Below are 12694 nucleotides of genomic sequence, written 5' to 3'. Positions count from 1 at the left end.
AAAACATATTTAAACTTTACAGAAAAACACAGTCACTGGATGATGTCATCAGTGATGTCAAATGAGATGTCATCAGTGATGTCATTTGAGATGTCATCAGTGATGTCACTGACCATGTCATGAATGATGTAATATGTGACATCATCAGCAGTGGATTGCGGGTGCGCCAAATATAGTTAGTCCAACTAACTATATAGGAGCAATTTCTATGGTTTTTTATATGTTAATTCCTCTCTCTGGCACAAGCTGAACATCACATATGATGGCTGAACTTTACACTTGGAATCATGGATCACCAGAGGCATCTTCTTTCCTCAACAACTAGGATCCAGAAACTCTTCTCTAACTTTCTCGAACTAACAAACCCAATATCAGATAGATCAAGAATTCTATAATTTTGTGAAACTAAAGACGGCTAATACCAAATCTAAACATCATTATAGAGAACCGTACCTTCCAACACTCCTTCATAAATTTAACATACTAGGCCATCAGGTGTCCAAATTATATCACTTAATCCAATCCAAGGAGTTGAGAATGAATACAAGAAAAACAGAATACTGGGATACTAATTTTTCTACACCCTCATCTGAGACCGACTAGTCAACATATGGAAATCTGTCACCTCACATAGGATCTCATCAGTACTATCTCAAACGAAATTCTCGCTAATTCACCAAGTTTTTGGGACACCTTCTCCCCTGCACACGCTAAACCTTTTGAGAACCCTGTCTGTTGGAACTGCAATGAAGAAAACAGAGCTCTTGCTCACCTCATTTTCAGCTGCAAATCAGTAGGTCCCTTTTGGGATAAGGTTCTCCTTCATCTCAAACCTATTTAATATAGCTCCTAAGAAAGAAAATGTATATCTCATTAAAGGCTTCCTCGACCCGAACATCAGATGTCCTGCAGACCGCCTCCTACTTGATCTTCTACTGACATCGGCAGTTAAGACGATCACCTCTAACTGGAAGACTACACAAAAGGCTTCCTTTCAAACCAGGCTTAGTTGGGTATCACATATCTTGGTAGCTGATAGCATTGCTTTGCGACACTCCCCGTGTAAATCACAACACAGAGCTATTGAGAATCCTTTTTTAACTACTTCACCACCAACAAACCCCCATGAACTGAAGGCCCTATTTCTATACCTTTTCATTTGCTACTTCAATCTATACCCATCAATATAGACAAATGATGTAGGCTGATGTTGTGTATCAATGACACGATATTGCTGTTGTCATATGTTATTTGTAACACTTAAATGTGATACATTATGCATTTAAGTCTATGACATTATCAACATGTAAGATGTAAGTGTATAATGTTGACTTTATCAATAATAGCTGTGGGGGGCGTGGCTTGAGGCGTCAAGATGGCAGTCGCACTCTGAGAGTGCTCCGGACCCCCTCTGTCATCCGCCTCACATCTGCCGCTACCAGCCTGCATCTGACTCCCCCACCTACCTGCTGTGGCTCCCCGTACTGCCTGCTGTCCCCTGGTGGGGAGCCGCTCGGGGTTTTGCTGCCTCCGTGGAGTCCTTTTCCGCCTGCGGCCTTGGCCATCCAAAATGGCGGCCCCCACGATGCTCGCCCCGGGCCCTGAGAAGCACGGCCTTGAGGTCCAGTGCTTTCCTTCCCGCGGCGGCGGAACATCCAGACGATCGCCCTTCCCACCCAGAAGCCGGAACCGTGTTGGTGTTTGGACTGAACTGACGGCGCCGGGGACCTACGGGGGCGGACCCCGTGAGCTGCGGAGGCGCTCGGAGTTGCTGAGTGGCACGCCAGCCTCCTGGAGTCGCGGTGGTCGCGGGAGGCTGTCGGGCCGGTCACAGGGCTGAGGGCGGTGCGGAGGAGACCTCCAGCTGTGCCGCGGCGGACGGTGGCAGCTGGGCCGGTCTGGCCTGCGGGCGGCCTGGCGCTGTGGGAGACCCGCTGAAGGAGTGCCGGACACCGGAGGAGTGGACCCGCCTGGTCGCTGTAAGACTGCGGTGTGGGACCCCCGATGGAGTGAGTTGTGGCTGAGGGTCCGCGCCAGGCCATTTGCCCTGGGTTTGTTCCGGGGTGCCTGAGTCTTGCTGGTGCGCCCCCCCCCCGGGGGGACCTACCAGCTCTTCAGCGTCGGTGTTGCCCTGGTGAGCGAGCCGCCCTCTGGGTGGGCCATCGAGCGGGAGGTTATCAGAGGTCCCACGCCGGTTTGAGGGGAGCAGCACTCGAGGATTTCCTTCCCTCTTGGGCTGTGGAAGCCATCTTGGAAGGGCGGCGCAGGAGTGTGCAGACTGCCAGATGTAACGTGGACTCTGGATGTCTGGTGAATCCTGAGGCCGGGACAGTATGCTACGGATCTTGGCATGGTCGACTGGATCGCGTTGCGCCCTTCCCCTGGGGCCTGAGAGTCTGGTGGACGGCCCCGGGCGATCCGCGGTGGTTGCCCAGCACTCTCCATCGTCTGTACAGTGGAGCAGTGCTCTGCAGTCCGGTGCGGGGGTAAATCGGCCATCTCATCGAGTGGCGCCTCCACCTTTTCTCCCCTCCCCCCCGGATTTCCCCCTGAGTGCCGGTAATTGCTGTTGGCACCTGCTGAGCGTGTCCCAGGGATTGGGGTGTCTGTGGTGCCGACGGGCCGGGTGTATGGGAAGAGGGTTTGGCCACTTGGTGGCGGGGTCCCCCCCTGATCACGCTTGTCGGCCTGCCTGGTGGCCATGGGTAGGTCTCGCGCCGCTCAACCTCCCGCCCCCACAACCCAAACTACAGTGGAGCAGTTTGCGACGTCGGATCGGGCCCAAGTGCCGGACTGTCGACCGTCCCGGGCCTCGCCGGGGGTGAACTCTCGACCATACTACAGGCGATCAGCACGTTGCAGGCCTCTGTAGAAAGTAGGATAGGTGAGGTGCGGGTAGACATGGCCTTAATTTGCCAACCTCCGTAAGGCCACGCCATGCATCTTGGAGGCAGAGTCCCATGTCTCCACGGTGGAGGACGACGTGGGCACCCTCAAGTCCCAAGTAGCCCGTCTTCAGACGCAGACCTCGGAGCTGCACCGTAAGGCCAAAGATGCCGAAAATAGGGCGCGCCGAAACAACCTGCGCCTCCTGGGCTTTCCGTAGGGAGTAGAGAAGGACCGTACTGCCACCTTTATGCCACCTTTATTGAGACCTGGATCTGCTTTGGATGCTCAAAGAGAAACTTTCGCCCTGGTTCGCGGTGGAGCGAGCCCATCGCTCTCTTGTTCTTAAACCTCCACCTGGTGCCTCTGCTCGTCCCATCATCCTTAGAATCTTCAACTTCCGGGACAGGGACGCTATACTGGGGCGGTCAGAGAGCTGGGACTGCTGCACTTCCAGAACTCCAAAATCACGGTCTTTCCGGACTACTCCCGGGAGGTGCAAACACAACGCCGATCCTACGATGAAGTCAAACAAAAACTCAGGCCGATGGTCCTTTGCCCTGAGTTCCTCTTCCCAGCCCGGCTCAAAGTGATCTTCCAGGGTAAGACATTCTTCTTGGACTCCCCCCAGGCTGCGTGGACCTGGCTCACGGAGGAGTGGCCGATCCTGCCGGGGGTGGCCTTTCTCCTACCCGAAGAGCCACGAAGCAGCCGAACCTGGTCGTGCCGAAACCCCAGCGGCGCAGGACCGGGTCCCGGAGGCGAAGCGGCCGCTGGGGGGTGGGGGAGGGGGTTCCCGGTCACCGGAGCGCAGACCCGGTGCTCTCGGTCCAGACCCAGAGGCGGGGGTCTGCCTCCCCCCACCTGGTTTCCTCCTTGATCGACCTGGGCAGCGTCCCAGGGCCCTGTGAAACTCCGAGACAAGCCATGTCAGACTCTGACCTGTCTGGGAGCCCCGTGATCCGTGGATCTGGTGTAGAGGATGGGACATGATCGACACGGATGTATGACGTTACAACGCATAGTTTACCACGCATGCCTTTACAACACGGTATTTATAACGAAAGCCTTTACAACGCACAGTGCTTTGTGGTGCTGGATAGTGAATAGTTTAATTTACTATTCCAACTCCAGTCCCCGTTGACACTAGGAAAGGTGTTGGATAGTAAATTAAACTTATTCCCTATCCTAGAGCGCCCCCCAGCGCAATGCGTTGTAATGGTTTTCGTTGTAAATACCACGTTGTAAAGGCACTGCGTTGTAAAAGTTGCGTCGTAAAGGATGTTTCCCGATCGACACCATTTGCAACGTCCGAGGTTCCACCTTCGGGCTTTCTATCATTGTGACTGCTCCTGACCTCATGAACATGTTTCTACCGGGCTCTAGTATCTGATCTGGTGGGGTATTGACCTTTAGTGCAGGCCGGGATTGATGCATTATATTCTTCACATGACTGTCATTCTTTGTCTTTAGCTGTTAGCATTTCATCCTAATACATGGAGGGGGTCCGACTTGTCCTGCACTTGTTGTTGCTAACCGTTTTAGTTTAACTGTAAGCCTCCTTGTGGGGTGCTGGTGGTTTTGCATTATTTAGGGCGACAGATGCTTCCCTTTTCGAAGTGTAGTGTGGGGGAGTTGGAGGGAGGGGGAGGAAACTGTTGTCACCCAACAGTTTGTTATTTTTAGCCGCCTACGGGCTGCTGCGTTTCATTCACATTGGTAGCTGCGCCTTCTTTCATGCTTCCACAGTCGGCATACACATCGTTACTTCCTCTAACTTTGTCTGTAGGACCGGGGTCTGGGTGGAGACTGCCCTTAGACTGAACACAGTCTCCCGCATGCATCCGCACCTTTCATGTCTCACCTCTCTACATGTCCTACACTTTTAACAGACCTCTCCACATCCTCTCCTGGAATGTAAATGGTCTTCTCGAATTAGGCGCACAGCTGTACCTCGAGCCGCCCACCGCTACATACTTGACGTTCTGCTTCTCCAGGAGACGTACCTTCTGTGCTCACAATGCAACTTCCTAGCCCAATACGGGTTTGACCGGGTCTGGCACTCCAGTTTTGCCCGGGGTTCCCGGGGGGTGGCCATTTTACTCAGAAAGGGGCTCCCCTTTACCTTGGCTAAAGCCGACTCTGATGCGCAGGGGACGTATGTGGCTCTGTCGGGAACGATTGATGGATACCCCATGAACCTCCTGTGCACTTACATTCCCCCGGCGCTCCTGGCATCCACCCTTCGGCGCCTCACACTGGTGCTTTTCTCAGGGCCTTACTGTAGTCGGGGGTGACTTTAACGCCGTCTTGCAGCCCTCTCGAGATGCGACGGGCACCCCATCAGCACATCGGTTGGCCTCTGCGAAGAGCCTCTCCGGCTGGTCTTCGGCTGTTGGCCTCTGCGACGTCTGGAGGGTGTGGAACCCCCACAGGGAGCAATACACCCATACATCGTCCGCTCACCATACCCACACCCTTATAGACCATGTCCTAATGCTCGCCATGGTCTGCCAACTGGTGTCTGGGGCGGATATATTACCCGGAGGGACCTCATACCACTCCCCTATCTCTCTACGTATTGGCTCCACCGTTGCAGGCCCAAGGACGACCTGGTGACTGAAAGCCTGATTTCTGCAAGACTCTGCGCTGGTGGAGTCCCTCGGCTAGGAATTACGTCACTACTTCTCCATTAATATGAGATCGGTTCCTTCACAGGGGACGTTATGGGAGGTCAGCACGGCTGTTGTTCGGGGTGTGGCTAGAGGACTGATCCACGCGAAAAGCGCGGAACAGGTTGCCCAGCTGGTGCAACTGGAGTCCCGGGCTGTACAGTTGGAACATGTCCAACTGACCTACGGTGGTGATGACTCCTCTAGACAATTAGCATTGGTCCGTGAGGAGATTCGGCGGATCTCCCTGGAGTCTGCTAAAATGCTCTGGAGCTCCTCTATGGTACGTATTTATAGATGGGGGGACAAAAATGGCATACTTCTTCACAACCTAGTGTCCTACCCCAGAGCTAACCATATCATCCCAGAGATCCGGACAGCCACAGGGTCCCGTCTGGTGACGTCGTCCGACATTGCGCAAAATTTTGCGAGCTATTATGCGGCCTAATATGCTGCTCGCCCTCCGGGTGCCTCCCTGGCTGTACTGTTGGAGGAGACCGATACCCAGCTGCCGTGTCTCCCCCGGGAAACCGCTGATAACTTGGACAGCCCTTTCACCCCAGGAGAAATTGACGGTGCAATCTCTCTGTTGAACCCAGGCTGGATGCCTGGTCCTGACGGCTTCCCCCAGGAGTACAATGCCGCCTTCCAAGATGATCTGGTCCCCCACTTGGTGGAGCTCTTCCACCACGTGGCTGAGGAGAGGTCCTTCCCGCCTGAATCCGATGGGGCTACCATTGCGGTCATTCCGAAGACGCGGCTGCCCTCCCTGGACTGCTCGGACTACCGCCCAATATCGCTGATCAACAAGGAGATCAACAAGGAGATTTGCTACTGTATTAGCTCAACGACTCTGCCCCCTCCTGCAAGACTTGTTCCATCCTGATCAATGTGGGTTTATGCCCGCCAGGGGCACCCGTCACTGTATTCACCGCCTCCACCTGGCCATGGCCCACCGTCATCGGCTGTCCCCGTATTTGGCGTTGCTTCTCGTCGACTTCGAGAAAGCCTTTGAAACAATGGACTGGAGGTACCTGGAGGATGTACTGGAGAGGATGGGATTTGGTCTTCCCTTTCCGCCGCCTGATCAAGGTGCTTTATAGTAACCCTAGGGCCCATGTCCTCATTAATGGTGAGCTTTCCAAACCATTCCAGATCTGGAGAGGCACCCGTCAGGGTTGCCCGCTCTCATTGCTGTTATTTGAGCTGGTTATGGAGCCCCTGGCGGCGCTGGTCCGTCAGGACCCTCTCATCTGGCGTTGGGCCTGGGATCTGAGCCAGGTCGATAAGAGTGATCTATATGCCGATGACGTTCTGCTCTACCTGGCGGATCCGGACCATTCCGGCCCTAGATGCCTTGAGGCGTTTGAGCGGGTCTCATGGATCCGACTTAACCCAGCGAAATCAACCTTGGTCCTTCTATACCCCTCTCGGGTGTGTTTTGATTGGCAGGCGGTGATTCCCCTCCAGAGGCAATCATTCAAATACTTGGGTCACCCTCCTGCCCGACCTTGAATGGGCCCTTAACATTGCTCCCTTGGTCGCTCGCATGAAGGCAGACTTCACGAACTGGCAGTCCCTCCTCCTTAACCCACTGGGCAGGAGAGCGCTTTTTAAAATGATGATTCTTCCCCGCTTTCTTTAAATTTTGCAGAATATCATGATCCACCTCCCAGGTAGCTGGTTCCGGGAACTGGATGGCACACACACCCGGTTTCTGTGGGAGGGCTGGCGGTCGCGACTGTCCCTGACACACTGTCGTATTCCCCCCTTTAACAGAGGTATGGGAGTTAATAATTTCCACCTCTACTACATGGCCACGAGGCTCATCGTGATCCACGACTGGTTTGCGGGCAGCTGGTCCGACCCAGTTTACCGGGTGGAGCTCAGGACCATGGACTTCGTACAGATCCAGGGGTTCCTATATGGCTGCCCAGTGCTGCAGGCCCTGCCCCCAGTCACCAGGACGGTACTCATGGCCTGGCATACAGCCCTCCGTCTTGTGCAATGGGACCGGAGGCGTACTAGACAGATGCCGTTATGGAATGGTGCCTGGCTGAGGGGGGTCTCATCCTTGGGGGGGGTGGCGTCCGCCGCTGGGACCTTGTGGGGGTCTCGCTGCTTGGGGATGTGTGGGTGGGAGATCACATTCGATCCTTTGCTGACCTACAACAATCGCACGCCCTCCTTCCTTCCCAATTGTATAAATACCTACAACTCCGACACGCTCTCCACACACACATCCCAATACCCACCTCTCTCCCGGAATTCAGCCCCCTGGAGGCAGGGGTGATGATGGAGAACCTGGGGAGGGGAATGTCCTGCATATACCGGGCTCTGGTGAACAACGGCCCTGCATCCCTGGACCGGCTTCGGGAGCGATAGGAGGGGTGGATGGGTCCTCTAGAAGAGGCGGATTGGTGAGATGCCTTTATGGAACCAAAAACCCTGACTAAATCCTCTAAGTTACGCCTGGTCCAACTTTACTACTTTCACGCGGCATACCTCACCCAGGCACATCTCTTCCGACCTGGCATGAGAGCCTCCCTCGTGTGTGCGCGCTGTGCTTTTACTCCTGCAGATTTCTACCACATGGTGTGGCAATGACCGGACCGGGCGCCGTTCTGGAGAGTGGGTGGACCTCGAGCTCACGCAGGCCCTGGGCGCTTGCTGTTGGGGGTGTTCGATGGTTTGGATGGCTCCAGGGCCGACAAGTGTTTCCTGGGTACAGCTGTGGAGGTTGCGAAAAGGGACATAGCAGCGCTCTGGTCCCAGGCGGGGGCACCATTGGTGAGGAAATATAGGAGGGGGGTGGATTGGTGTGGGGTACAGGAGGAGTCTCTCTTTGAGGCCCAGGGTGTGGGGCAAGCGGTTCGGTTTAATACCGCTGTGAAGGCCCAAGTCTTATTATGCAATTGCGTTGTTTGGGGATTACTGCACCCACTCAGGGGGGGCCTCATTTACCTTTGTCGATGTCTATGATGATATGTGTTTTAACTGTGATGTCTGATTTGCTACCAATGAATTTGCTTGTTCTTAAAATTTCAATAAAATTGATTATCAAAAAAAAATCAATGATAGCTGTGATGTTTACATTAAATGACGTTGTCAATTAGCCATGATCCTTATACCTTATTAGTTCCTTTCCACCCATGTATTTCCTCCTTCTACTCAGTTTGATTTGTATTAAAATTAATACGCTTAATTAATTTGCTTTGTATTAAAATTAAATAAAAAATATTTTTAATTTTATAAAAATTGTTTATGCACATTCCATAATGTTTCCATGTAAATAATTTTAAATCTCTTTACATCCGACAGATAACAAACCTTGAATGTACAAAATGTTTAAGAATAATGAAGATAATTCTGCAAAAACACAGTGCGAAATATTGAGCTCCAGTATTCAGGAAAACATAAGCGCAGTCGGAGACAGACAAACAAGAACATAAACTGACAGATCCTGTAAGAAGCATCAAGGGCAATTCAATGATTCTACGACTCTGAGCTCTGCACCTCCATGCCACAAAACTAAGAAATCACCCTTAAAAAATGACAACAACACTGATAATCCACTTCCTGGGTAAACCTGTCCAATATCAGCTTTAATCACGCGATTGGTATGATGTGATTACATCACTGCTTTCCTTTCAAAAGTGATATCAGACCACCATTCAGTGCCAGATGTGTATTGTAAACTCTTTCAGGCCATTCCACAGCAACCAGAGAAAAGCACAATGTAGTGAAGCCAAACAACTGCAGGGTAAAGGAAAGAGGCATTCTGCTATCTAAAATACAGAGTACTGTCCCAATTTGCACCAACCAGAAGGAGGCTGGATCTTTACCCACAAGCGTGCTTTATCTGTATCCATTTTAAAGACATATTCATCCACAAAGAAATCTTACACACATTATGAGTGTGGCAAGTATTTAGTGACTTTTTCACCTTATTGTTTATTCGGAAAGCAAATATGCAAAATGCCACACACAGACATGGAATGTGAGAATAATACAAGTGCTTCATCAGTGATTTTGGCTCATCAAGAAACACAGTCATGGGATGTAGACAAATACATACCCGACTCAGAGACACTAATCAAGAAAGAAGTATCAGACACGTGCAGCAAGACCTTTATTTTGTCGTCAATATTAAAACACCATCAGCAGATACACAGAGGAGAAAAACTGTTCAAATGCACTGAATGTGAAAAGAGCTTTAGTCAATCTGCACTCCTTAAAGAGCATCAGCGGAAACACACAGAGGAAAAGCCATTCAAATGCAGTGAAGCTGTGAAGAGCTTTAGTCAGTTATCAGACATAAAACACCATCAGAGAACACTTACTGAGGAAAAACGATTTTATTGTAGTGAATGTGTGAAGAGCTTTAGTCAATCATCAGACCTACTATTACATCAGCGAACACACACAGGAGAAGGCCTATATCATTGCAGTGAATGTGTGAAGAGCTTTAGTCGATCATCAGACCTACAAAGACATCAGCGAACACACACAGGAGAAAGGCCATATCATTGCAGTGAATGTGTGAAGAGGTTTAGTTATTTATCACACCTAAAAGACCATCAGCGAACACACACTGAGAAAAAACGATTTTATTGTAGTGAATGTGTGAAGAGCTTTAGTCGATCATCAGACCTACTATTACATCAGCGAACACACACAGGAGAAGACCTATATCATTGCAGTGAATGTGTGAAGAGCTTTAGTCGATTATCAGATCTACGAAGTCATGAGAAAACACACACAGGGGAAAAGCCATATCACTGCAGTGAATGTGTTAAGAGCTTTAGTCACTTATCAAACCTACGAACACATCAACAAACACACAGGGGAGAACTATATAATTATAGTAAATGTGTGAACAGTTTCAGTCTATCATCAGACCTACAAAGACATCAGCGAACACACACAGGGGAAAAGCCATATCAGTGCAGTGAATGTATGATGAGGTTTAGTTATTTATCACATCTAAAAAACCATCAAAGTACACATACAGGAGAAAAGCCATATCACTGCAGTGAATGTGTGAAGAGCTTTCGCCGATTACCCAACCTAAAACTGCATCAGCGAACACACACAGGGGAAAAGCCATATCACTGCAGTGAATGTGTGAAGAGCTTTAGTCAATCATCTGGCCTAAAACAGCATCAGCGAACACACACAGGGGAAAGGCCATATCATTGCAGTGAATGTGTGAAGAGGTTTAGGCATTTATCCCACCTAAAAAGCCATCAAAGTACACATACAGGGGAAAAGCCATATCATTGCAGTGAATGTGTGAAGGGCTTCAGTCGATCATCAGACCTACAAAAACATCAGCGAACACACACAGGGGAAAAGCCTTATCATTGCAGTGAATGTGTGAAGAGCTTTAGTCGATCATCAGACCTACAAGAACATCAGCGAACTCACACAGGGGAAAAGCCTTATCATTGCAGTGAATGTGTGAAGAGCTTTAGTCGATCAGCAGACCTACAAAGACATCAGCGAACACACACAGGGGAAAAGTCTTATCATTGCAGTGAATGCATGAAGAGCTTTTATCAATTATCAAGCCTACGAACACATCAGCAAACACACACAGGAGAAAACCTATAGCACTGCAGTGAATGTGTGAAGAGCTTTAGTCAATCATCAGACCTACAAACACATGAGCAAACACACACAAGAGAAAACCTATATCACTGCAGTGATTGTAGGAAGAGATTTAGTGAATTGTCAAACCTACACAAACATCAGCGAACACACGGGAAAACTAGATAATTATAGTAAATGTCTGAAGATGTTTAGTCGATTAACAGACCGAAAACTAAGTAGGAGAACACACACAGGTGAAAAACCATTCAAGTGCAGTGAATGTTAGAAGATCTTTATAAATTTATCAATCCTAAAACACCATCAGAGAACGGATACCGGGGAAACACCATATAATTTCGGTGGATGTGTGAAGAACTTTAGTCAATCATCAGACCTACAAAAATATCACTTAACACACAGGGTGAAAGCCTTATCATTGCAGTGAATGTGTGAAGAGCTATAATCAATCATCAGACCTACAAAGACTTCAGCGAACACACACAGGAGAAAACCTATATCATTGCAGTCAATGTGTGAAAAGCTTTAGTTGATCATCATACCTACAAAGACATCAGTAAACATACACAGGGAAAAGGCCATATCATTGCAGTGAATTTGTGAAGAGCTTTGGTCAATCCTCAGACCTACAAAGACATCAGCAAAGACACACAGGGGAAAAGCCTTATCATTGCAGTGAATGTGTGAAGAACTTTAGTCGATTATCAAACCTACAAAGACATCAACGAACGCACACGGGAAAAGCCATATTATTGCAGTCAATGTGTGAAGAGCTTTTGTCAATTTTTAACCCTACAAAGACATCAGCAAACACACACCATCACTGAACACACATAGAAATAAACATACATGCAGTAAATTTGGTAAGAATTTAAGTACATCAATAATAATACTGACCCATCTGTGGACATACACCCAAGCAAAAAAGTACAGTTATTGTTGGATGAAGGAATTATAAAGAATGATAACATTGAAATTATATGGGGCATTCAAATACAAGCTGTTAGAAAGCAGATGGTAAAAGACTGTACTAATAGGAGGGAAAGTGTCTATTCCCTGCTGTAGATCATTTCCCAACATCTAGGAAAAAAATATGAAATACCAGGAAACTTGTGGGAGACTAGCACAATGGTGTTTATTCAGTGAGAGAGTTCTAATGAAGAAAATCCAAGGACACCTGCTCATGCTACCTGGAAAAGCAACACTATTGACAATGCTTGGACTAACACAGGAATTTTCAGCTAATTTTTGAGATTAGTGATAAAGCAACAGATTCAAACCGATTGAACAAGCTCTCACTGGAGAATATTCATAGATGGTTATTATTATTATTATTATTTATTGCATTTGTATGGTGCAGCTGCTACCCTGAGGGTTTCCCGGTTGTGGTGTTTCGTCATTTTATGCAAGCTTGATGATTCTGTGACAGCAGCCAGAAGTAAATGTAGAAAAGCTAGAGAAGTGAAAGTAGAAAAATGTGGGCTATAGCACTGTGGGTTAATCCTTGCAGTGCCTGCATGGCA

The 12694-nt window shown here is 49.2% G+C and overlaps 1 protein-coding gene across 1 annotated transcript in view; it reads left to right on the top strand.

Annotated features, from left to right (window-relative positions):
- Positions 1 to 11879, top strand: part of LOC147736440 (uncharacterized) — a 57457-nt gene extending 45578 nt beyond the window's left edge. Inside the window, exon 2 of the mRNA XM_086953176.1 lies at positions 8880 to 11879. Within this exon, the coding sequence (XP_086809302.1) occupies positions 9537 to 11174 (1638 nt within the window). The 5' untranslated portion in view covers positions 8880 to 9536 and the 3' untranslated portion in view covers positions 11175 to 11879. The remainder of the gene's footprint in view (positions 1 to 8879) is intronic.
- The last annotated feature ends 815 nt before the right edge of the window (positions 11880 to 12694 follow it).

This window comes from Lissotriton vulgaris, chromosome 1_2, assembly GCF_964263255.1.
Source record: "Lissotriton vulgaris chromosome 1_2, aLisVul1.2, whole genome shotgun sequence".
NCBI classification, from domain to species: domain Eukaryota; kingdom Metazoa; phylum Chordata; class Amphibia; order Caudata; family Salamandridae; genus Lissotriton; species Lissotriton vulgaris.
This window is presented reverse-complemented; position numbering and strand designations above follow the sequence as displayed.